The sequence below is a fragment of the Nerophis ophidion genome, linkage group LG03, assembly GCF_033978795.1.
Source record: "Nerophis ophidion isolate RoL-2023_Sa linkage group LG03, RoL_Noph_v1.0, whole genome shotgun sequence".
NCBI classification, from domain to species: domain Eukaryota; kingdom Metazoa; phylum Chordata; class Actinopteri; order Syngnathiformes; family Syngnathidae; genus Nerophis; species Nerophis ophidion.
Genome location: NC_084613.1, coordinates 41390429 through 41416869, shown reverse-complemented (window position 1 = coordinate 41416869; position 26441 = coordinate 41390429). Strand labels below are relative to the sequence as shown.

General features: G+C 42.5%; 2 protein-coding genes across 4 annotated transcripts in view; one reads left to right on the top strand and one right to left on the bottom strand.

Moving 5' to 3' along the window:
* The window catches only part of dhrs7 (dehydrogenase/reductase (SDR family) member 7), a 34730-nt gene extending 33091 nt beyond the window's left edge, over window positions 1-1639 (top strand). For both annotated transcript variants that reach the window (XM_061895258.1, XM_061895257.1), the window contains exon 7: window positions 589-1639. In XM_061895258.1, coding sequence (XP_061751242.1) covers window positions 589-630 — 42 coding nt within the window. In that variant the 3' untranslated portion in view covers window positions 631-1639. The remainder of the gene's footprint in view (window positions 1-588) is intronic.
* Window positions 1212-19956, bottom strand: pcnx4 (pecanex 4). Of its 2 annotated transcripts, XM_061895222.1 has the most exons (12): window positions 19800-19956; window positions 18838-19337; window positions 18546-18675; window positions 18289-18468; window positions 14049-14590; window positions 13862-13962; window positions 13531-13653; window positions 6988-7348; window positions 5792-5895; window positions 2286-3394; window positions 2034-2220; window positions 1212-1967 (listed from the first exon to the last, which is right to left on the bottom strand). In XM_061895222.1, the coding sequence occupies exons 2-12, from the start codon at window positions 19241-19243 to the stop codon at window positions 1716-1718; spliced, it is 3495 nt and encodes a 1164-aa protein (XP_061751206.1). In that variant the 5' UTR covers window positions 19244-19337; window positions 19800-19956; the 3' UTR covers window positions 1212-1715. The 2 variants fall into 2 exon arrangements, with proteins under 2 accessions (XP_061751206.1, XP_061751205.1); XM_061895221.1 differs by having other exon boundaries at window positions 18546-19337.
* Window positions 19957-26441: the final 6485 nt, after the last annotated feature.

Genomic DNA, 26441 nt, shown 5'->3' with positions numbered 1-26441 from the left:
GCGACAGCCCAGAAACCTGACTGATCTAGAGAAGATCTTTGTGGAAAAGTGGGCCAAAATCCCTCCTGCAGTCCATGCAACCCTGGTGAAGAACTACAGGAAACGTTTGACCTCTGTAATTGCAAACAAAGGCTACTCTACCAAATATTAATGTTGGTGTTCAAATACTTATTTTCAGCTGTATCACATGAATAAATTGTTAAAAAATCATAGATTGTGATTTCTGGATTTTATTTTTTAGGTTATCCCTCATACAGTGGACATGCACCTACTGTGAACATTTCAGACCCTTCCATGATTTCTAAGTGGGAGAACTTCCAAAATAGCAGGGTGTTCAAATACTTATTTTCTTCACTGTATGTATATGTATAATTATTTATTTATTTTTAGATAAAATGGGCATTTAAAGGGTTAACAAATCAAATATGAATCCAAACATGTTTTATACACTCTTAACATGTTTGTCCTTCAGCTACTCCGTCCAAATTAAGTAATCCCCTGCGGGTTAAGTTCAAGCATTTTGAGGTCATGGCAATTTTTGGGCTTTTGAAAAATCAGTGATCGTATTAATTTTTGTTATTTTTGCAGGATGCAGACTCTGCATACTTTGTCAAGCCCAAGGCCTCATGAAAAGATGACTTATCTTGTAAAATTCTGAGGATTAATCATCAATTTGAAACAGATCCCACATTAGTGTATTAGAAGTGCTGGAATGTTAAAAGCACTCTTAGTAAGTCATGTTTGTGTCTGTTGCTTTAATGCTCATGAGCAATGTTTGTCCCTCCTGCCTGTAGCAGTTATGTGCTTCATCTGATTTGTACTTGCACATTAGGGAGACGATAGAATTGTCTCACCTTTAGTGTACATAATCAATCAATGTTTACTTATATGGCCCTAAATCACAAGAGTCTCAAAGGGCTGCTGCACAAGCCACAGCAACATCCTCGGCTCAGATCCCACACCAGGGCAAGAAAAAACTCAACCCAATAGGATGGCCATGAGAAACCTTGGAGGGAACCGCAGATATGGGGACGCGGCCCTAACCACCCCCCCTCCCCCGGGCGACCGATGCAATGAACATCGAGTGTATCTAGCATAATATTGTGAGAGTTCAGTCCATATTGCAAAAAAAGGCTATCAGCATATTTCTCTTATGTCATTAAAAAGTTGATTTTTCATAGCCTACTTGGTGAAATGCAAAGCAAACTGTCTTCTTTCAAGATATTTTATTATAAGTGTATACATATAAAAATGATCCATATGTACAACACATTTGTTGAAGTATTATTTTTAAAGTTGTAAACGTGAGGTGTAAACAAAACAATAGCGCTAAATGCTAAAAACGATACATACCAAAGGCACATCCTTGATATCTTAAAATAAATGTATTTTGTGTCCCTTTTTAGCAGACAAGGAGAGGCACAATCATAAATTAAAAACAGGTATTCTGTGAAAGTCATAGAGCGGCAAGTTTATAGTAAAGTAAAATGCGCCAATGAACTAAGCTATTAATGTGAATGTTTCCTCTTGTGTCATTTAAAATGTAAATCTTGCAACTTGATTGTGTTTTTGCTTCTTGTGTTGGACTGAATTAAAGCACCATGATAAATAAATCCAATGATCAAAAAAACAACCAAAATGATCGCTGTTGTCTTAAATTTGTCTCAGATTTCCTAAAAAAATGAAATCTTGTGGTTGTGAAGTAAAAAGTGCTGTCAGAGGCAGGGGAAATGAAGGGGAGCAGAGGAGTAAATGGGGTACCCCAGAGGTGGGTCTGCTGCCTGTACAGTTAGGTTCCGTAACATGAAAGGGTGAGCTTGGATGCTGTAACGCTCCTCGTCGTCGTTGGTGGCATACAAGAGCTCCCATGACAGGTTTGCCCACTGGCCTCGCACCCCCTCGCCATTCAGTCGACCCACCTGAACCAGCTGCTCCTGCAAAGAAAGTACTCTCCCTGTATAGGTACCCTGTGGACCAGAAGACTCATTAATACGGACCTGATGTTCGACATCATATTGGAAATGTGGGCTTACCATAGAGAGGTCGTGTCCTAAAGAGAAAAGAAATGGCTTCTCCTGAAGGACACTGTCATGCCAACCTTTCTCTGACACTAATCCTATGTACCAATCACGCTCATATTCCTCCAAGGCACTGAACATCTCTTCAGGAGACTCCATGGGCCCAAGGCTGGCTTGATCAAACAGCAGCTTGAAGCTAAACCTAAACAGAACAAAAATAACTGATGTTTTGAATCTTTGAAAAGAATTCACGGGTGTGACTTTTACCTGAAGGCCCTAAGTGCGAGCTGATACAGTTCTTTACTGGAGGAGAGCCACTCTAGTCCCTCTGTCCATGGCACATCGCCGCAGTAGAGCCTGTAGATGTAACTGGGACTGGTGAAGGCGGACTCAGCGCCTAGCGACACCAGACACGAAAGTGCCACCTGAGTGTGAAGGTCTCTCAAAGTTTCGTCTTCCTTCAAAGCTTTGGTCATGTCCTCAGAGGTCTCGACGCTCTGCACAACGGGCCCCAACTGGCTCAAGGCAAACCTGAACCAGTCTTCTGGGAACAAAGGCCTTAGCTGCAGCAGTCGGCTGGGCAGCAATGGCGCCGTCCTCCATCCTGTCGGGAGGTTGAACACCTCTGACTGGGGGCAACTGAAGTTGAGCTGGCGGAGAGAGCCGGGACTCTCTTTGAAAACCTCGGGGTTGTGACCTTTATCGACCGCTGGCATGCCTACACCAACTCCCAGAGGCTGTAAAGGCTGCAGGGCAGAGATGGCCATGTTCTCAAAAAGACTGTCCATTTCTACAGAGCCTGGAAGAGAGGCTCCTGTCTGCAACACGGTGTGTCCAGACTGGGCCTCTGCCGTCACTAAGGCCACTGTCCGCCTGGCTGGTTGGGGCCCAAAGAGATCATCCTCATCTGACCAGTCACCAAGAGACGTCAAGCTAGAGCTGTCCTGTCTGAACCGGAGAGAAGACACTTTGGACTCCACCACAATGGTATCAGGCAGCTGGTTGCCTGTAGTCTGTGCCCTCTGGGAGGTCTGGGACTTTCTGCCTCCGATTCCAGTGCCTTCATCGCAGCTCCACAGAGATCCTTTATGCTTCCTAACGCAATAGCGCAGAAGCAGCCACACCAGGGCTTTCAGAAAATCATCCTGAAGCTTCCTCAAGTTGTCGTGAGAGTCTATGATGCCCGAGAGGACATTACGGGCGTCCGAATAGACCCGGACAGCCAGTGCCGCACAAGGAGTGAGAGCATTGGCCCAGTGCAGGTTTAAACCTTGTGTAAAACCAAGCCGCTCCGGGCGCTCGAAAGCAGCCTCGAAAACTTCATCAACACGCCTCGCTTCTACAGTGTGGCAAGAGGTCTCCTGTAACTCCAAGCCCTTGGGGAAAAACAACATGCATCTGCAGTCAGGCCCACAAGTAATTGGACAGTGAAATTATTTTGTTTCATAAACCGCTGCATTGAATATGAAATAATACAGTCTAGCATGTAAAATGTATGTCAGCAGACTCTTTAGCTCTGCCAGGCCTTCATAGCATCCACCATACCTTCACATGCTGCTTGTTTGTGTTGCCCTCACTTCAATCTCCATTAAGTGAAAAACTTACGGTACTCTACTGGATTGAAATCAGTCTCCTGACTTACCCATGATTATTGCATTTTTTTGCTTTAAAAAAGAAGAAGCTGGCTGCCATGAAGGCCTAGCAAAGCACCCCCAGTGACAAAACTCAGAATTTGGTGATAGTTATGGCCTCCAGATTTTAAGCACTAAATGATTGCAGATATCAAACACTTTGGTCATCATTGCAAAGTCACGGTGCTACATTTGTAGTCAGGGTGTTTATTTACAAACCAGCATGAGGACAGTGTTAATTTGAAACAGGCGATGATTGGAGAAAACATAATTTTCTTATACTTTCATAATCTTTTTGAGGTGTACGAGAAAGTGGAAAGGAAAAGCAAGCTCGCCTTGACTACTGTTTCTTCTTAGTGTATTGCACAACACAAAACCAATGTTGCAATAGCGGTAAGAAGCAAACTGCTCAGTCCGCATTAATACTGCTGATGAGCTTATTGTATACAAGTCAATTACTGAGTAATACAAGTTACAAGCATTTAAAGTGCATGTAGAGATAAATGAAGCTGCTTGATACTGACCATTTGTTATATTTCTAATGCAGCTTCTGCTATTTTGTGGAGTTAACGAATAACACATCTGGTTGCCTACAACCAAAGCCGTTAATGCCTTTATCATCTATTGCCCCCCTGTTGTCTTAAATTTTTCTCAGATTTCCTAAAAAAATGAAATCTTGTGGTTGTGAAGTAAAAAGCGCTGTCAGAGGCAGGGGAAATGAAGGGGAGCAGAGGAGTAAATGGGGTACCCCGGAGGTGGGTCTGCTGCCTGTACAGTTAGGTTCCTTAACATGAAAGGGTTAGCTTGGATGCTGTAACGCTCCTCGTCGTCGTTGGTGGCATACAAGAGCTCCCAGGACAGGTTTGCCCACTGGCCTCGCACCCCCTATTTGCACTACACAGGGAGACTGTAAAAATACACTGCAGTCAACTATATTTATCTATGTTCTCATTCATCAGATTATTGTAATCTCATGAAATTAAAATGATCGCAACTGGACTGTTCAGTTAGTTTTAAAATATGTTTTGCTACTCATCCAAGCAGGCTTCGTCAGTTCATACTCATTGATTTAGGAGATTATAGTTTGTATGAAGGGCAGCACAGTGGAAAAGGGGTTAGTGTGTCTGCCTCAAAATACGAAGGTCCTGCAGTCCTGGGTTCAAATCCAGGCTCGGCATCTTTCTGTGTGGAGTTTGCATGTCCTCCCCGTGAATGCGTGGGTTCCCTCCGGGTACTCCGGCTTCCTCCCACTTCCAAAGACATGCACCTGGGGATAGGTTGATTGGCAACACTAAATTGGCCCTAGTGTGTGAATGTGAGTGTGAATGTTGTCTGTCTATCTGTGCTGGGCCTGCGATGAGGTAGCGACTTGTCAAGGGTGTACCCCGCCTTCCGCCCGATTGTAGCTGAGATAGGCGCCAGCGCCCCCCGCGACCCCAAAAGGGGATAAGCGGTAGGAAATGGATGGATGGATAGTTTGTATGAAGGGCAGCACGGTGGAAAAGGGGTTAGTGTGTCTGCCTCAAAATACAAAGGTCCTGAGTAGTCCTGCGTTCAATCCCGGGCACGGGATCTGTGTGGAGTTTGCATGTCCTCCCCGTGACTGGGTGGGTTCCCTCCGGGTACTCCGGCTTCCTCCCACTTCCAAAGACAAGCACCTGGGGATAGGTTGATTGGCAACACTAAATTGGCCCTAGTGTGTGAATGTGAGTGTGAATGTTGTCTATCTGTGTTGGCCCTGCGATGAGGTTTGTCCTGTCCTTGTCCAGGGTGTAACCCGCCTTCCGCCCGATTGTAGCTGGTATTGTAGCAGAGATAAGCTCCAGAGCCCCCTGCGACCCCAAAGGGAATAAGCAGTAGAAAATGGATGAATGAATGGATAGATAGTTTGTATGAGGCGAAGCATCTTCTAAGGCAAACCTAACAGTCCAGTTGCGATCGATTGAATGCCCTTAGAATCCATTGAATGGAGGTGTTATTTGCAGCATTTATGCTACTTTATAGAAAAATGGCTAAAATTCCTAAATGGTAAATGACATGTTTAAAGTCTAAGTTAAAACAAGGCTTATACATTGTTTTATATGCCATTGTGGACCTCTCACTGTAGGGTTACGCTGACTTCCAAACAATAGAAAAGTGTACCTTAATGTTGACGGTGCAGTAGCCATATCCCCTCTCCAGAATCATGATCCAAACCATGCGGTCTTGGAATCGCCCAAGAAAGTGAGAACCAGGAGCTAAAGGACCTGCAAGATGCAATCATCAATATGTGGGGAAAAGATTAACCGTACTAGACTACTACAAACATTGCTGCCTGCTTGCCCTTGGATTTCTATTGTCAAGGCTGTGGGTTTTCATTTTTTTGGGTGGGGGGCTTTTGTTTTTAGTCGACTAGTACTTGCATGGCTCAGGGATAATGTCATGTCCTGTGGCGACGTCTCAGAATGCCATGATGGGAAGTGACATGAGGAGGAGACCCCTTTACTGCCTTACTGCTCCACAGCCTCCAGTGTCAGCAAAGACAGGGAACACTTCAAAGTGGCATCACTGGACTGTAACCATCAACGGTTGATCAACCACACAAGCGCTTGTTTTGAATTATACACTAAATACCTGCTTGGCCTGCTGTGAAATCAGTCATTTTCATAAATTATCACCTAGTTACTTATTTTCCCTCTACATGTAGCTGAGATAGGCGCCAGCGCCCCCCGCGACCCCAAAAGGGAATAAGCGGTAGAAAATGGATGGATATTAGTAATTGAGGACTGACTAATTTCATATGAGTGACGGTGAAAAATCACCTAAACGACATTATACTGGTATTATTTGTTTGTATACACGCTAGACTTCCTTCAGTTCACTTGTATAAACCCCATGAGCTCCAATACATAAAAAACTATGTCTTAAAAGATAATGCTCAATTGTGATTGACACTCACTGTATTTTTTTTTCGTGGAAAATAGTAATTGTAAAAATTATAAATTGTTGGGTTGAACTACATAGGCTAACAGAATATATATCAATCTCATTAGTTGTGTAGGTTTACCTAATGTGGCACGTGTCGGTTTCACTGATCATCAAGCAGGTCAGTTCAAATGTTAATCAAGATTAACATGAAGCTCATTATCCTAAGTACTCACATTTTAAAAAAAGCTAGTGATTAATAAAATATATTTGACATTAAACTAACTTTTTGTCGGTCATACTTTTATGCACAAACTGGAAGCACAATTCTAAGCAAAATGTTGTTGCACTCAGCAAACGGCAAGGACAAAAATATTAATCATTAACGACATGCATATTTCCAACAAATGAGGAATGTACCATACATTACTTACCAAGAGACCCTCTTGCAAAGGCCATCCTCAGGGCAGAAGCCAAACTCCCGCTCATTTGCTGGTAGAAGATGGAGTCAGAGCAAGGACAGGCGGTACCTACGGGTCCTGGCCAACTGCGCTGGGGTCTGGGGAAGCCGACCAGGAAGATGGGCAAGGTAAAAAGGGGCAGCAGGGGTGCAGAAAGAAGGGCAGACAAGGTCACCACGGCCAACAGGAGAGGACCTAGGGAAGCGTTCAGAGCCAGGAGAGTTCCTGCAGATTGGCGACGCTGCTTCTTTTCCGTCCAAGATGTCACCAACACAGTAAGGGTGAACTTCAATTTGGCCAGGAACTGTGTCAGTCTGTCCATCAGGAGGCCAACCTACAGAGGAAACCTACCATTACTGAAGCTCTTGTTTTAACATTCCTTATTTTTAGTATCTGCATTCTATTAAATATCTATTTAATTTTGGGACCAGAAAATGTATATATAAAAATCAGATGACAGCTGTCACGTCTACACACCTATAGAACCAAACCAGGGCATTTTGCCCTTTTGACTTTAGTTTTTTTAGGCCTTTTCTATCCATCCATCAATTTGTTTACAGACTATCCAACTCTGGGTTGTGGCGGGGCTGGAGCTTATCCTTTCTATGTTAGACAAATTTGCAAGTAACAGCGTCTTCAATCTGTGATATAAAAAATTATAATTTCTCAAAAGAAGAACAAGAAACTAACACACCATTTTATTTGACTTAAGTGTTTTAGGAAATGTTATCCCTGTTGGCAGATTTTGTTTATTTTAGTAATATTAATGTTGCTGTCAAATTTAACGAGTGCGATAAATATTAAAAAATGATCACATTAATCATGTATGAACGCAGATTAATCACCTAAATTATTTCAACCCCACATGCTCTCATTTATTTTAACCGTGTATTGCTACATAAAAGGCTGGTTGAAATGCTGCAAAGGTGAGTGAGGAGAATCTGACTCGTGGCAAATTTTACTTCAAGATACACCCTTACGGGAAATTAAATAACACCATGGTATTTTTCATATATTGTAGAGATGATTTATTTTGTCACAGCACAACAACTTTAAAATACCATTATTTTTGAGCAGCCGCTACCAAGAAAGCAAATATAATTTGACAGTACTATACATGTATGTATGTCTGTATATATATATTAAGGTTGTTCAAATCAAGGTTTTATGCTGCCGTTTCTGGTATCGGTCATCCATGAGTAAGATCGGCTGATATCGATACCATGTACTAACCGTGGATTTTTAAATGCTTTTATGATTAGTTGAATGCTGTCTGTCCATCTGTGTTCGCCCTGTGATAAGGTGGCGTCTTGTCCAGAGTGTACGCTGCCTTCCGCCTGAATGCAGCTGAGATAGGCTCCAGCACCGCGCACGACCCCAAAAGGGACAAGCGGTAAATAATGAATGGATGGATGATGAGTGTTATTGACAGTTTAGCAATATCAACATGTTAGTTACAACATGTTATTGTAGAAAAATATACACTTAAATATACTACATGTAGGTTCACTCTCTCAAACATATTGGAGCACACCTGTTTTCTCAATATCTTTCTTGTTGTGAAACATGAAACTGTTATGGCTATTCTTTAGAGGACTGTAATATTGTTGACTCTGTGTTTCTCATAAACTCAAAACTAATAACATATTAATCACACATTCTACAGTTTCAGTTAGTAAGTAAGTAAGTAAGCACATTTTATTTAAAATGCGCTTTTTACAGATAAAAATCAGTGCTGTACAAAACAGGTGAATTAAAACAACAGGGGCAACATCATAAAAGGATAAAAAGAATGAAAAATTATAAGTGGATTAAAGAAAGTAAAAAAGTTAATTAAGACCTTTCCTTAAAGGAGAAGTGCTCAGATGTTTTCAACACAGTCAAACACACGGAGTGACTGGTGCAAGTCACTCCAGAGTCTGTGGGCCAAAGGTCTCCCAGGGTTTTAAATGACTTTTCAGGATCTTTAGGAGACCCTGGCCTAAAGACCAAAGGATGTTCCCTGAAGTGTAGGGGCACAACAAATCAGCAGTATCAGCGCCGTACGGTGCGACAAATTTATTCGCAAATGCGATTAAAAATAGACTGTGCAACTTAAAAAAACAAACTGTCGCACATGTGCAACCTTTAATCGCATTTTGCTTCCACAATAAATCCATTTCAAATTTGACAAAACAGAGTAACATTTTTTTTATAAATTTAAACCATAACCAAATTATTAATCACTCACGCAGAGAGCTCGGTGTATCCACCCCACCCCACCCCACCTGTGACATGCTCCTCTTAACTCACACACTCGATCCAACGTGGATGAAACTATATTTTAGATGAAGGAACTGGTCAGTAAAAGACGCTTTTTTTACCATCACTTGAGAAAAACTGTAAATTAAAAATGGTTGTAATTATGAGAGTTGGAGGTAATATTGAACAACAAATCAATGATAGAACCTGCCCAGTCGCCTAGTGGTTAGAGCAGGGGTCGGGAACCTTTATGGCTGAGAGAGCCAAGAAGCCAAATATTTTAAAATGTATTTCCGTAAGAGCCATACAATATTTTTTTTAACACTGAACACAGCTAAACGCGTGCATTTTAAAGTAAGACCAACATTTCTATTGTATAATAGGTCTCTTATTCTTTGTAATAATATTGTTATTCTGAAGCTAACTGTGGAGGGGGAGTGGCCTGCGGGCCTGCAGCGAAGCGGGGTGTTGCCAGGATCGGCCTCGAAATCAGCGACAGGTGCCTAGATGGCCCACCTGGGCCTTGTTATCTAATCACCTGTTGCTCTGTTATAAGCAGCGGCCAGGAGGAGAGACGGGGTTGGGGCTGGAGCCAGAGCACGAGCGAGAACGAAAGATAAAAAAAACAATTGCTGGAAAGCAACTGATAGACTTATTGAAAAATAAAAAACTAATGTAACCCTGAAACAGGCTCTCATGTCGGTGCTTGGTGGTTTGAAGAACCCCCAGGAGGGCAAGCCCCACACTAACCAATAATAAATGAATAACTTCTTACCATTAACGCAACTTCTTGAACAGGTGCGGTGGTAAAATGGATGGATGGATTAAAAATGCATGAGAATGTTTTATATTTTGAACGTTGTTTTTAACACTGTGATTACAAGTGGAATTATTCATTACTTATCGTGTTAAGCAATGTCAGCTCAGATTTTTCCGAGAGCCAGATGCAGTCATCAAAAGAGCCACATCTGGCTCGCGAGCCATAGGTTCCCTACCCCTGGGTTAGAGTGTCCGCCCTAAAATCGGTAGGTCGTGAGTTCAAAACCCGGCCGAGTTAGAGCAAAGAGTATAAAAATGGGATCAATTACCTCCCTGCTTGGCGCTCAGCATCAAGGGTTGGAATAGGGGATAAAATCCCCATAAATGATTCTCGGGCGCGGCCACCGCTGCTGCTCACGGCTCCTCTCAACTCCCAGGGGATAATCAAGGGTGATGGGTCAAATGCCGAAAATAATCTCACCACACCTAGTGTGTGTGTGACAATCATTGGTACTTTAACTTAACTTAAACAGTTATTTTCATGTTGCTGCTGACTTTTAAACATGTCCTCTTCAACCAGGGCACTTTATTTCACATTTTATTATTTTGTTTTTATGTTAGCTGAAGAACAGAGCATAGCTAAATGTTTTCAAGAAGTTTGGAGATTATATTTGACTTTTCTTATATTATTTTCAAGTGTTTTCTTTTTTCTTATCTCAAAACACCTCTTAAGTTGGGATCCAGAATTTTCAATACAAAACAAACTAAATATCTCCACGCACAATATCTACTTACAAATGTTTGGCCAAGTTTCGTGATGAAGCTTACACTTGTGGATTTCTACCATTGTTACTGCTTGTCAGGATCAATGTGTCAGTCGCTTAAAAGATCCACCAGAAAACACTTATTACTTTGTTGTCCAGTTGTTATGTCAGAATTTTGCTATTTATTTTTGATTTTTTATGTGTCACTGCTGCTTCACTGTGATACATATGCCTCGCTGTTGCCCCCTGTGGGGTGGCTGTACTACTGCATACATGATCAACCCTAGTTTTAAAGGTTTCATCAGGCCTATTTGAGTGATGTTCGGCAGGCCGGATGTGGCCCGAGGGCTGCCAGTTGAATAGATCTGTGCTATTATCTTACAGTAGAAGTGTAAGATAGCTACATTCATCATTGGGGGGGGTCTTTCCCTTTGTCATGAAAAAGGGAGGTTTTTGTCATGAAAAAGGGAGGTTTTTTTTGGGTGGGTGCACTAATTGTGAGTGTATCTTGTGTTTGTTATGTTGTTTTAATAAAAAAATATTTATTTATTTATTTATTTTAATTAAAAAATAATTAAAATTATTTAAAAAATATTCTGCGGCCCGGTACCAATCAAGCCCGGTGGTTGGGGACCACAACCGTAAAGCAAGTCAGAAAATGTGTAGTTTTTTTGTGGCAGCGTCTCCTGCCACCCTCCTCAAAGTTGCTAAGTGCCAGTAAAAGCGATATAAACCCCTTCAGGCCATGTCAGGGGTGTCTTTCAAGTCGATGTGTCATCCCAAAAGTTATGAAAATATTTAATCGAGGTTGAAAAGTTACTTAGTGCTCATTTCAAAGTAGGTTTTCTGAAAATCTATCATTTTGTGAAGGTTTTTGGGTGAAGCAGGACTACTGTCTGAACACACATATAGAGACTTCTTCACAGTTAAAGGTCCATTGCCACGAAAACTAAAAATCTAGCCAGGCACTTCTTACTTCTTCAGATAAGACTGGAGGTTTGATTAGTGTCTTGTAATACAACCATCCATCCATTTTCTACCACTTATTCCATTTTAGGGTAGCAGGGGCCGCTGGTGCCTATCTCAGCTACAATTTGGCGGAAGGCGGTGTACACCCTGGACAAGTCGCTACCGCATTGCAGGGCCAACACAGATAGACAGACAACATTCACACACTAGGGCCAATTTAGTGTTGCAAATCAACCTATCCACAGGTGCATGTCTCCCACGCAGTCACAGGGAGGACATGCAAACTCCACACAAAAGGATCCGAGCCTGGGATTGAACCCAGGACTACTCAGGACCTTCGTATTGTGAGGCAGACACGCTAACCCCTTTTCCACTGTGCTGCCCTGTAATACAAGCAGGGACATAATTTTTGTTCTTCAAATCGAATCTTGGCCATTTTGTCATCTAAACTACAGATGCATGCGCATTATCTAAAAATAGCAGACGCGCGCAAGGCAGTTTGGATAGAATTATACCTTAAATGAAGAATTCGCTGACAATGTTCCCAATTGGTGACATCACCAACTGAGAAAAGTCTCAATAGACCATTTGGAGGAAATATACAGGAAGGCAAAATTGTTTTATAAATCTCCGCAATGCCTCTACAGTTTGATTTCAAATTTTTGGGACTTATGCACAACAGCAGGTACCAATAGTTAAGAAAATTGGTTTTGCATTGTAGGGCCACTTTAAAGCTTACTTAGCAGTTATTTATTGATGTTGTTTTAAGCTAGTTTAGCTTAGCTATTAGCATGCCTGCTCCAGGCTTCAACTCTGTGTGTAACATCTTTTGCCTCGTCCTCCAGTGATGAAACTACTGATACTTACAATACTAAGACATTTGCCATAATTTAGGTGATTATTAATAGTTTAGGGGAGACATAATTAGCTGTTGCCAATCAACCTATCCCCGGGTGCATGTTTTTGGCGGTGGGAGGAAGCCGGAGTACCTGGAGAGAACCCCAAACGGGACAAGCGGTAGGAAAGGGATGGATGGATGATTAGCTGTTAGCTGCACGTAAGCCAGAGAGGATCGGCATTTGTGAACAGCATCAAAAGGCATTCTTCGGCAACGGCCAATCATACTTTTTCAAGAAAATTGGCCGATCGGCACATCACTGGTATGTATGTATGTATTCAAATTAGCAGTGCATTATAATAGGGTGAAGCATTTAGTTGTTGAAATAGACAATGCACAAAATTTAAGCATAGCATATTTTAGAGTAGAGGCTACAATTTCAGGACAGCTACTAATAACAATAGTATGATGTCACTTAATAGAATGCAAATCTCCGATAAGGCCGCTATGAAAGGCCTTGATTAATTAAAGCTACTTCCTTGTTCATGGTAGATAAAACAAATAAGAGGTGCCATTATGGTAGTGGAAGATGTACGGTTCCACTGATGCCATTGAGACTGAAATAGTAAAAAATAAACATTTACACCTTTATCTAGAGCCGCAGCAAAATGTTTTGGGTTCCTTTTTTGTCAAGTGTCCACAATTTTAGAGAAATTAAATTTGCATATTTCGCATGAGTGTATTTTTCCAACTACACAGCTCTGTATCATCCTTCTTTTCTGACATGTTGAATTGAGGAAATATAATTATGTATTGGTCCTTAAAGTGACTGGTTTTAGCATGTCCAAAACAAATCAACCATAACATGCTGTTTATTGTTTTACAAAGTCAAAACATCTGCATTTATGAGTCTCACGTACGAAGGAAAAGGGGGATAAATCTCACCAGTAGAAGCTGAACTCCAGTACCCAGATTGTCCCACCCAGGTAGTGTGTTGTTTCCAGCTGCGAGACGCACGATGATGATCACAATTATTTGTAGTAAAGCATCCTCTGAGCTCTGCCACGCCTACACAGAAACAAAGCACACATCACTGACCAGACAAATACTCAAAAAACAAGGCTTTTTGTGTGTGGAAAAAAGCAACCATAACATTAACACGTTTACAGTCTTCCTTTGAACAACCAATCAATTACACATCTGCAAAAAGTCAATACAAAAACAAATTTTACAATTGTTTTTGTTTCACACAAATTAAAAGCTTTTGTGTGCCTACCACTCTGAAGGCTCGAGTAAACCCCACACTGAGAGAAACCCCATGGAGCTGCTGCAGAGATTTGTCCATAGACAGGAAAGCAATCAAAGCAAATGGCGACACTGTGAACACATGACAATAATGACTCACACACAAAATAATGTTGTCAACTTTTGGGATGCACTTTTGAAAAAAATAGACTTCTCACCAAGATAAAGAAGGACTCTTCTGATGGCTGCAGCAATGAATAATCCTCTATTTTTCTGCTTAAAAGTCTGCACATTGGACATGCCTTTAGGGTAGAGTGGATTGAGAAATAACCCTCCAAATACATAGGCCCCCTGTATCTCTCTGAGAACCCAGCAGAATGAGAATATGAGCAGGAGGAAGTAGCTGACAGGAGCCTGGGGTCCCTTGATCAAAATCGGGGGCTGGGCTGGGGCGAGGAAGTGATGCAAAAGGCCTGCTTCAGCTAGGGCCGCCAGTAGCAGGCTCAGATACAGCAACACCTCCGAGCAGCCTAAATTCCAACCAAAGGTGTTGGAAAGAGGCGGAGGCGGCGACCCCCCTCTGCGCAATCCACAGTCTCTACACTCAGCCCTGCAAGCCTGGCAGAGCGTGCCAACCTGGCTGAGGTCCAAGCTAAGCAGGAATCCCGTCGCAGTAGAGAAGAGGACAACTCCCAGTGTTGATGGGATGAAGTAATTGCACACGCTGACGCCAGCAGACACAGCAAACATCAACAGCAGCCTGTGAGGAAGCAAGCCGTCAGGCAGGCAAAAAGCCTTAATTGGAACTATTAAAACAGATGGTAGATAGTACAGTGCAAAAATCTTCTCTACAGCCATCTGAGGCAATCCTAACATTATTTATTTTATTATTTTGTGAGTATTACTTCTCGTTGTTGAAATTGGAGGTTATTAATAACATGTTGTAGGATATGACTTTAGGGATTATATTGAGCATTTATTCATATTTACAGTGGACGTGTTATGCCATGTCTTGCGCATGCGTGTAATTGCATCAGTTAAATTAATAAAGTACCTTTATAGATATAACATGAGTTAAAAAGAAAATTTACTAAAGAAGGTGACAAACACTGTTCTTTGTTGATTCTGTTCATAACAATTATGGACTGAATTTCTAGGCGCAGTCAATGCGTTGAGGGGTTCCGGTTCTGTGGCCGCGGGATTAGGTCTCTGCTTTTTGCAGATGATGTGGTCCTGATGGCTTCATCTGGTCGGGATCTTCAGCTCTCACTGGATCGGTTCGCAGCCCAGTGTGAAGCAGCCGGAATGAGAATCAGCACCTCCAAGTCCGAGTCCATGGTTCTTGCCCGGAAACGGGTGGAGTGCCATCTCTGGGTTGGGGAGGAGACCCTGCCCCAAGTGGAAGAGTTCAAGTACCTAGGAGTCTTGTTCACGAGTGATGGGAGAGTAGATCATGAGATCGACAGACGGATCGGTGCGGCGTCTTCAGTAATGCGGACGTTGTACCGATCCTTTGTGGTGAAGAAGGAGCTGAGCCGGAAGGCAAAGCTCTCAATTTACCGGTCGATCTACGTTCCCATCCTCACCTATGGTCATGAGCTTTGGGTCATTACCGGAAGCATAAGATCACGGGTACAAGCGGCCAAAATGACTTTTCTCTGCTGGGTGGCGGGGCTCTCCCTTAGAGATAGGGTGAGAAGCTATCCCATCAGGGAGGCGCTCAAAGTAAAGCCGCTTCTCCTCCCGATCGAGAGGAGCCAGAGGAGGTGGTTCAGGCATCTGGTTAGGATGCCACCCGAACACCTCCTAAGGGAGGTGTTTAGGGCACGTCCAACTGGTAGGAGGCCACGGGAAAGACCCAGGACAAGTTGGGAAGACTATGTCTCCTGGCTGGCCTGGGAACACTTTGGGATCCACCGGGAAGAGCTGGACGAAGTGGCTGGGGAGAGGGAAGTCTGGGCTTCCCTGCTTAGGCTGCTGCCGCCGCGACCCGACCTCAGATAAGCGGAAGAAGATGGATGGATGGATGGATGGATGGTGACAAATACTATTGAATTCAAGAAATAACTATGAAGGTGGTCTCCGTGTGGCTCTCCCTTGCACTCAGTCTTCAAAAAACGTAAAAGTGATGTTAATTGTAGGAATTACAATTCCAACATACACACAGCAGTGTATGATCCCGAATTTTGATTATTTTGTTAACTACGATCTTTTAAGTTCTTCAACAGTGGTTGAAGTAGCGTCGTACCGCCATAGCAATGTTGCCGTTTCAAATGGTTGATCAAGTTTGATGTGTTGAATCTTTGTTTTTTTCCTACCCGAGTGAAAAGCATGCAGAACGTTTAGTGAAAATAGCATGTGAAATGTCTTTCTCACATGATCGGCGCCACCTTTGTTTACAATGCTCTCAGGGGAAGACAGGCGTTTACAGCACTTGGGAGAAAAGAGAGCTTGTTTTGCTCACACTAACACACTTACAGCACAGTAGGGATAATCTTGCTTCATTAAAGCACTTTTTTTTATCTGTTATTCGGGGTTATTTTGTACTGTTATTGTCATAATTCCCTATATCGGACCAAAATGTATCGTCCGATATTTAATCGGGATCAATTTGCTTCGGTTTACAAACTCCTGTATTAAGTCTCTATCATACCTTTTGGAATGGATTAATAACAAAACCTGAACTACCACTGTTTTTATATCAGTAGTGTCCAAACTTAAGTGAAGGCCACATAGAAAAATATGGAAGGACATAAGGTGCCTATGTCGATTAACATTTTGTACATTAAAGATTCTAAAAACCTTTCCAATATAGGTCAATACAAGCTAAGCTATCTGATCAAAACCTCCACATCATAGTTTTGGGTTAAAGTTGACAAAGCAAATTGGTGTGATGTCGAATAATATCTAATTATTTATGAATTATCTTCAAAAACAAATTATGGGAATATGCCATGGGCCAGTAAAAAAAAATAAGAATGGACCTATGCTCACCCCTGATTTATTTACTGTGTAAATGAAACCAGCATTACAGTCCTCCAACGACTCAGCTTTGTTTCACATGTCCATGACCAATCGTACTTGGCACCAGGCCACCTCTTGCCATTGTGGCAGAATAGGGGAAGAGTAGCAATCTTGAGTGTGGATCAGACCACTCACCCGAACCAACATTAGGTGCCAAGTTGGCCCAACCTAGGACTGGGCAATATGGCCTGATATCTATATCGGGATATATATTGCAGACTTCTGCAATAATGATACATATCACAGTACATATTTGGCATATAAATAGTAATAGAACCATTTCAAAAGGAGTTTCAAAGTATCCTAATCTGGCTACTTGCATATGTGGTAAAGTTTTACATCCTTTCCAGTTGTATCACAACTATTATTAATCTACTTGCCAATTTACTGTTGATAGCTGGTTACTTTCTGTTGTTACATTTAAACTTCTGTTAAAATTTAATGAGGATTTATTCTTCTATTGTTTGTTGATACATTACATCAGTTTTGGACAATGCTATACATTTGGGTATCGATCCAATACAAAGTAGTTACAGGGGCAATGTTTGCTATACCAATGCAAATACATTTGTGTTTGCCCTTGACATCCTCATGTGTCCGGGGACTTATTAATCTGAGTTTGTAAACAATAACAACAAATTATTTTTTGATGATAAAATATAGTCTGTAGACATCAGACATATATAATATACTTTGTCTTGTTAGTGTTAATATTTGTAGTGATCCGCCCACCTTTGATTACATTCAAAAGCTCTGGCCTGCGGTTAGCATATCCTCCAACAGTGTGTAGTGTAGCATTAGCGATCCCACGTCCTCCATTGATAATCGTACTTATAGGAAACATAGTTTATTTACCGCCATAGGCGCTACGATTCCTGACTTAGAAGTGACTTTGCACATTTCTGCCAGTGGGTCCTCGGTGTGTGTGTGTGTGTGTGTGTGTGTGTGTGTGTGTGTGTGTGTGTGTGTATTTAAAAAGAAAAATAGACGTTCAGCGAAGTTAATATCCCATATGATTTGTGGCTTTATTATTTTTGAAAATCGGACCAAACTTGCCACAAAATTAGCTACAACAATATTGATTTTTAAAACATTATTTTATAGATTGACAGTTGCCATCAATCCCACGTGGGTGCTCGGGATCGGCGCCTATGTTAGGCACTAGACAAAATCTTTCAGTGTGTTAAGGACACGTTCATTTGCAAGTCACTGTCAAATTTGCGGGACGCAGCTAGTATGTGTAATCAACATGTATTACCCCGATATAATAATCATATTAAAAGCGCTATCGTCAGCCAAATTCAGATAATTTATATCGTCTATACTGCGCAACCTTAGCCAAACCAAGGAACGAATACGAGTTTTAATTGTATCCACTCCTCAAACTTTTGCACACTACTCACCCTATGAATAATGAGTATAATTTTATTAAACCTGAGGTTGCTTGACATTGGGGAGCCTCCTAATCCGAACACAAGCACCTGCTCCATTCCCCATAGGAACAAGGCGTCCAAAGGAGGAAGTATTCCGAGTGCCCAGAGCAGAGGTAGGAAGAGAAAAAGCACATGAAGAATTTGGCTGGCAAGCTGGAGCTCAGGAACTGGACCTGAGAACCTAAACACAAGAAAGTAAAACAAAATGTCAATAATGGATTTGAATGACGATTGAAAGACTTTGTTTAGGTTTTTTACCTGTCTGCCAAGTCCACAACAATAAAGATGAAAATGTAGAGGGGTCGCGTGAGTGGGGTAATCTCGTAAGTGTCCTGTGCCTGGAAAGTAGCTGTCTCGGTGGCTGTATTTACAACCAGGGAGTACTCTGCTATACACAGAGTCACCCAGCTGAGAACAAAAACGACCAAGGACACACCAATGCTGCCATAGAGAGCTGTCAGTCTGCCAAGAAGCACGTACCATGTCCCAAATCCACACAGCAGCCCTGCCAGTACTGTATGCAACACCACATTCAGCCCAAATCTCTTACCAGGGGCAATAAATCGGACTGTCTCGGGGCTGGCGCAGTGTGTGAATTCCACTTCCTCTTCATCAACTAGGATGTTGGGCGCACCAAGCCTCTCCACTGCGCCGCTCTGTCGTCCAGCATACAACGCTACAGCCTGGACTCCCGCCGCCGCGCCAAACATCAGCACGCCGGATAGAAGTGCACCATAGACCGCCTGAAGCAGCTGCAACTGGCAGAGGAGTGTGCCAACACCCCCAAACAGCCATGGCGACAAGAAGAGGACGGCCTGATTGACATAGACGTACGGCGGAGCGCAGTAGCCCAACTTAAAGCGTGGACCCCCCAACACTGTCTGGGGAAAACGCTTCCAGAAGAACTCCTGCTTGTACTCATTGAGAAGGGGCACATCTGGCCCCATTCTGACCATTCCTGAAAGAGTGGCAGGTCATCTCCACACAGCTGAAGGAGGGTTTCCAGTCACTATCTCCATGTTAGGAAGCTGCGATGAACCACACCTTCCACTAAGGACACATTGAGATGCATTGTTTACTATCAAATGATCATTTGTGTATGGGAAAACATTACTGAACAAATTATTTGAATATATATAATATTCAGTATAAATTAGACAAGTCTACTCAAATTAATTAACTAACACGAGGACGATAAAAGTGGTTGGTACAAGTGGAGTAATCTGTATAGCAACAGCCACCGTGTTGTCAAGAAAACACACGGGCGCTGGACTAAAGATGTTCTAACGTGTGTTGTTAAAGTTACATTCATTGTTATTTAGAGTACATTCTCGTACAGACGAAAAACATTAAATTGTTTATGGTCTCTGGTCTTATTGTAGTGCCAGTTTAGCTAGCTGTATTGTTAGCGATAGCAGCCAATTTCCACGTAAATCAGACGGTTCGCGTGTTATTCATATACATTGTGGTCATTTGTCGAGTTAGAACAACGCTAGTGTGGTGCGAGCTCACCGTTATACGTGAAATCATCCAGCGAAGCGACACTTTGTGTTATTTTCAATGGAATAGATTATTATGTCAACAAAGTAGCGTTAGCACCTAGCCGAATGCAATAGACACAGCAACGTAGACATGACGCGCGCACTGTCTGTAGCCAATGAACGTGAAGGCGAAAATAGTAAAGGCCATAGACATCTTAGAAGTAGATACAGCATCGAGCGCTACTGCCTACTGGCGCTGACGAGTCGCGGGGCCGCCATCTTGGAGTGGTGATCCGCTCCTTTCAGTGCAATTCATTTGGCAGGATCATTTAATTCAGTGGTCCCCAACGCTTAATAATTTGTCCCGCGGCCCGGGGGGGGTCCCTTTTTTTGTTTGTTTTTTTTTGTTTTTTTATTTTTTGTCATGAAAAAGGGACGTTTTTGTCATGAAAAAGGGAGGTAATTGTGGTTGGTGCACTAATTGTAAGTGTATATTGTGTTTTTTATGTTGATTTAATTTAAAAAATATATGTATATTTTATTTATTTATTTTTTTTAAATAACAAATTCTTCTGCGGCCCGGTGGTTGGGGACCACTGATTTAATTCATCCTACCTCACGGAATACCGTTGATTTTCACGCGGTTGTTTGTCATACGTGTATCTATGATAAAGGACACATGTTTTGGCGTGTTTTATTATTCCTAATTTGCTTAACGGTAATGGAATATTCTTATATGCTGTAAATCAGTGGTCCCCAACCACCGGTTGGTACCAGGCCGCAGAAGAATTTTTATGAAAAAAATTGTTTTTGTTAATTTCTATTTGTTTATTGATTGGTTGATTGATTGATTGATACTTTTATTAGTAGATTGCACAGTTCCATACATATTCCGTACAATTGACCACTAAATGGTAACACCCGAATAAGTTTTTCAACTTGTTTAAGTCGGGGTCCACGTTAATCAATTCATGGTACAAATATATACTATCAGCATAATACAGTCATCACACAGGTTAATCATCGTAGTATATACATTGAATTATTTACATTATTTACAATCCGGGGGGTGGGATGAGGAGCTTTGGTTGATATCAGTACTTCAGTCATCAACAATTGCATCAACAGAGAAATGGACATTGAAACGGTTTAGGTCTTACAGTAAGATATGTACAGCCAGCAGAGAATATAGTGAGTTCAGCTAGCATAAGAGCAAGTAAATACATTAGAAGTACATTTGATTATTTACATTAGGTTATTTATAATACGGGGAGATGGGATGTAAATGGAGGAGGGTATTAGTAAAGGGTTGAAGTTGCCCGGAGGTGTTTTAGAGCGATTTTGAAGGAATATAGAGATGCACTTACTTTTACACCTATTGGGAGTAATTATTTTTGTTTATTAAATCAACATAAAAAACACAAAATACACTTGCACCAACCCCAAAAACCTCCCTTTTTCATGACAAAAAAAAAATAAAAAATCATGGTATTCATGGTATCAATTCATGCTGCAGCAGAAGAGAGTTTATTCTGTCTTGACACTTCGTATTGATATTTTGTATTACATTCTTCTCTTAAATGATAATGTATAAAGTGATTGTTTTATATGTATTTGTTATGTATGTCGTTTTGGATGAAAGCGTCTGCCAAATACTTAAACATAAACATACAGTATATACACACCTGAAATTCTTTATATCAGCTAAAACCACCAATTTGCTTCACTGGATTCAGAATAAAATCCAATTCTGTTTTACCCAACAATGTTAGTGTGACAGTCTCTTACTGTCGTCACTCGGGTTCAGCAGACCACCAAGGAAGGACATCTCTTTAGAAGGTTTGACTTATTTATTTTGCAAAAAAGCTTGGCTGCAGTTTGGATCGCTTTTCAGCTCCTTCCTCCACTGCTCGTTCGCCGGTCGCTTTTCAGCCGCTGCCGTCGGCTTTCTGTCGCTCATGCTCTTCACGCAGTGCATCTGCTGCGGACACTCAAACTCCTTCCCTGATCTCTCCCCTTTTATACAGCAGGAGGAGATGAGTAAATTGTGTGCAGGTGTGTGCCACGCACCTGATTTAGATTGTGGAGGCATTGCTCCCAGCAAGCCCTGCCTCTCCGCTTCACCGCATCCTACGCCTCCTTGCCGCCATCTTGGGCAGGGCAGCATGTTCCCTGCCCTGCCGCCAGCCCGTTGGCTCCGTCTCTCCACAGTCCTCCATTGCCAGACGCAAGCCGGGCTTCCGCCCGGCTGAGGCTGCTCCCCCTTCCCTTTTTTGAAGGGACAGGGGGGAAAAAAAACTGCCACCGCCACCTGTTTTCTCTTCTTCCTCCTCCTCCTCCTCCTCCTCCTCCTCCTCCTCCTCCTCCTCCTCCTCCTCCTCCTCCTCCTCCTCCTCCTCCTCCTCCTCCTCCTCCTCCTCCTCCTCCTCCTCCTCCTCCTCCTCCTCGACCTTTTCTTTGTCTTCTTCTTTGTCCTTTTTGACCTTCTTTGTCCTTTTCGTCTTCTTCTTCTTTGTCCTTTTCTTCGTCCTCTTGGACCTTTTCTTTGTCCTTTTCGTCTTCTTCTGCTTTTTCCTTTTCTTTGTCCTCTTTGACCTTTGTCTTCTTCTTCTTCGTCCTCTTTGACTTCTTCCTCTTCCTCTTTTCCTTCCACCATCACCACTTCTTCCACCGAGGCTAGCTCGGCCTCCCTCTCTTTAGCCGACAGCTCGCCCTGCTGGTCTGTAGACGCCACTGGAGCTTCACCCGCACAGTCTTCCTGGTGTGACGCTTCAGCCAAGGCCTCCCTGGCGTCCTCTTTCTCCCCCTTCCAGTCTTGTGGTTGTACTTCTTTGGGGGGGCACTCACCGCACCCCCCCACCTTGTCCGCCAGCGACTGCAAAAGTCGGCAATTTTGCCGGCTGCGAGCTGTGTGAGCGCGCCGATTAGGGCCCACGGGGGATCGTCCTCCCCCGCCTCCGGTGGTCCAGCTACGTTGGGTGCCAAATGTGACAGTCTCTTACTGTCGTCGCTCGGGTTCAACAGACCACCAAGGAAGGACATCTCTTTAGCAGGTTTGACTTATTTATTTTGCAATAAAGCTTGGCTGCAGTTTGGATCGCTTTTCAGCTCCTTCCTCCACTGCTCGTTCGCCGGTCGATTTTCAGCCGACATCGTCGTCGGCGGCGGCTTTCTGTCGCTCTTGCTCTTGCTCTTGCTCTTGCTCTTGCTCTTGCTCTTGCTCTTGCTCTTGCTCTTGCTCTTGCTCTTCACGCACTGCATCTGCTACGACACTCCAACTCCTTCCTTGATCTCTCCTCCTTCTCCCCTTTTATACAGCAGGAGGAGATGAGTTAATTGTGTGCAGGTGTGAGTGCCGTGCACCTGATTTAGATTGTGGAGGCCTTGCTCCCAGCAAGCCCCGCCTCTCCGCTCCACCGCATCCTCCGCCTCCTTGCCGCCATCTTGGGCAGGGCAGCGTTGAGAAAATATTGTCTTGTACTTTGCTTAAAATGAGAATGCCTCGTAATCAGTGGTGGCTGGTGAATTTTGTTTTAGGTGGGGCTGAAAGTTTGTAAACCAAACCCCTGTATGGGGGTCATCCTCCCCCAGAAGATTTATCTGTGATTTTCACATACAAATGAAGAATTCTGGTGCATTCTGTCAAAATAATGAAGACAAAATAGAACATTTCATAAGTTTGCAGATAACTGTATACAATATGCACACTGAAGGGATGATGCCACCATTTATTTCAACTTAATGTTATTCAAGTATGACATTCTTTAATTTAATTAATTTCATTGACAGGCAATTCTACTATGGTCATACTCTTGTTTGCTAGCGGCTACGATTTCAGTACTATTGAAGATCTTTGCTCCTTCTCAACTCTGTGGTAATATTCTTTTCACAAAATACAATAATGTTAAATCTTATTTGTGAAAAGTAATCCACGATTCCTATTTTCAACAGTCTGCTCATTTCAGCAGGAAAACGCTGAACACCAGCCCGGTATGCATGTGTGTGTGTGTGTGTGTGTGTGTGTGTGTGTGTGTGTGTGTGTGTGTGTATGTGTGCGTGCAAGCGTGTGCGTGCATGCGTGTGTGTGTGTGTGTGTGTGTGTGTGTGTGTGTGTGTGTGTGTGTGTGTGTGTGTGTGTGTGTGCGTGAATGCGTGCATGTGTGAATGTACTGTATTTGTGGATGTATGTGCGAGCGTATGTACCTATGTAAGTGGGTATATGCCTATGTGCGTGCATATGTATGTACTGTATGTATGGATGAATAAATGAGTATGAATAATTGTATGTTTGTTTGTATGTACAAACCCCGTTTCCATATGAGTTGGGAAATTGTGTTAGATGTAAATATAAACGGAATACAATGATTTACAAATCCTATTTAACCCATATTCAATTGAATGCACTACAAAGACAAGATATTTGATGTTCAAACTCATAAACTTAATTTTTTTTTTTGCAAATAATAATTAACTTACAATTTCATGGCTGCAACTCGTGCCAAAGCAGTTGGGAAAGGGCATGTTCACCTCTGTGTTACATCACCTTTTTTTTTTTAAACAACACTCAATAAACGTTTGGGAACTGAGGAAACTAATTGTTGAAGCTTTGAAAGTGGAATTATTTCCCATTCTTGTTTTATGTAGAGCTTCAGTCGTTCAACAGTCCAGGGTCTCCGCTGTCGTATTTTACGCTTCATAATGTGCCACACATTTTCAGCGGGCCAGGAAAGTACCCGCACTCTTTTTTTATGAAGCCACGCTGTCGTAACACGTGCTGAATGTAGCTTGGCATTGTCTTGCTGAAATAAACAAGGGTGTCCATGAAAAAGACGGCGCTTAGATGGCAGCATATGTTGTTCCAAAACCTGTATGTACCTTTCAGCATTAGTGGTGCCTTCACAGATGTATAAGTTACCCATGCCTTGGGCACTAATGAACCTCCATTCCATTACAGATGCTGGCTTTTGAACTTTGCGTCGATGACATTCTGGATGGTTCGCTTCCCCTTTGTTCCGGATGACACGATGTCGAATAGTTCCAGAATTAATTTGAAATGTGGACTCGTCACACCACAGAACACTTTTCCACTTTTCACCAGTCCATCTTAGATGATCTCGGTCCCAGAGAAATTTCTGGATGTTGTTGATAAATAAATGGGTTGTACTTGTATAGCGCTTTTCTACCTTCAAGGTACTCAAAGCGCTTTGACACTACTTCCACATTTACCCATTCACACACACATTCACACTGATGGAGGGAGCTGCCATGCAAGGCGCCAACCAGCACCCATCAGGAGCAAGGGTGAAGTGTCTTGCTCAGGACACAACGGACGTGACGAGGTTGGTACTAGGTGGGATTTGAACCAGGGACCCTCGGGTTGCGCACGGCCACTCTCCCACTGGCTTTTGCTTTGCATAGTAGAGCTTAAACTTGCACTAACAGATGTAGCGAAGAATTGTATTTAGTGACAGTGGTTTTCTAAAGTGTTCCTGAGCCCATGTGGTGATATCCTTTAGAGATTGATGTCGGTTTTTGAAACAGTGCCGTCTGAGGGATCGAAGATCACAGTCATTCAAAGCTGTTTTCAGGCCTTGCCACTTACGTGGAGTGATTTCTCCAGATTCTCTGAACCTTTTGATGATATTATGGACCGTATATGTTGAAATCCCTAAATTTCTTGCAATTGCACTTTGAGAAACGTTGTTCTTAAACTGTTTGAATATTTGCCCACACAGTTGAACCACTCGCCCCACTTGTTGTCAACCCATCCTTTCTTGTGAAACCGTAACAAAACACAACACAACAGAACAAATACCCAGAACCCTTGCAGCACTTACTCTTCCGGGACGCTACAATATACACCCCCGCTCACATACACCTCAACCCCCCAACCCCACCCACCTCTACCACCCCCCCATCTCCCGAATTCGGAGGTCTCAAGGTTGGCAAGTATGTCAATTGATTGATTGATTGAACTTTTATTAGTAGATTGCACAGTACAGTACATATTCCGTACAATTGACCACTAAATGGTAACACCCCAATAAGTTTTTCAACTTGTTTAAGTCGGGGTCCACGTTAATCAATTCATGGCACAAATATATACTAACATCATAATACAGTCATCACACAAGTTAATCATCAGAGTATATACATTATTTACAATCCGGGGGGTGGGATGTGGAGGGGGTTGGGAAGTGAGGACAAGGGGGGACAAAATAGAGAGACAGTGTGAAGACTGACAGAACACAATAAAGAAGCCAAAACGTAAATTTAACTTCATGGAGGATTTGCGGAAAAAGTATCCGTGTTTTCGTCCTGGCCGTGACACATGGAAAGCACAATGCACTGTGTGCAAAACAGAAATGTATATCTGTGGCAAATAAAGGGGCCAACGATCTACAAGTCCATATCGACACAACAAAGCACAAAACAGCTGTGCAGGGCGAGAACTCGTCTGCTGTTTTTTGTTTAAATTTAATTAACTAGTTTTGAAGCATTATTTATATTTACATTATATACAATCAGAATCAGAATCAGAATTACTGTATTAATCCGTGAGGGGAAATTCAAATTTAGAGGTTATTTTGAACAATTCTACCTCTGCACTTTATTCCAAAACTGTGAATGTTACACAATATAAGTGTGACTTTTTTTTGTTATACTGTCATCT

What these genes read in the sequence shown, in the direction of transcription:
- pcnx4 (XM_061895221.1), bottom strand. Translation starts at nt 19,243, where the DNA reads ATGGTCAGAATGGGGCCAGATGTGCCCCTTCTCAATGAGTACAAGCAG. An exon ending in CCAATGTCAAGCAACCTCAG is followed by an intron (nt 14,591 to 18,288) that starts GTTTAATAAAAT and finishes GCTTCCTCACAG; the next exon opens with GCTGCTGTTGATGTTTGCTG. An exon ending in CTCGCACTTAGGGCCTTCAG is followed by an intron (nt 2,221 to 2,285) that starts GTAAAAGTCACA and finishes TGTTCTGTTTAG; the next exon opens with GTTTAGCTTCAAGCTGCTGT.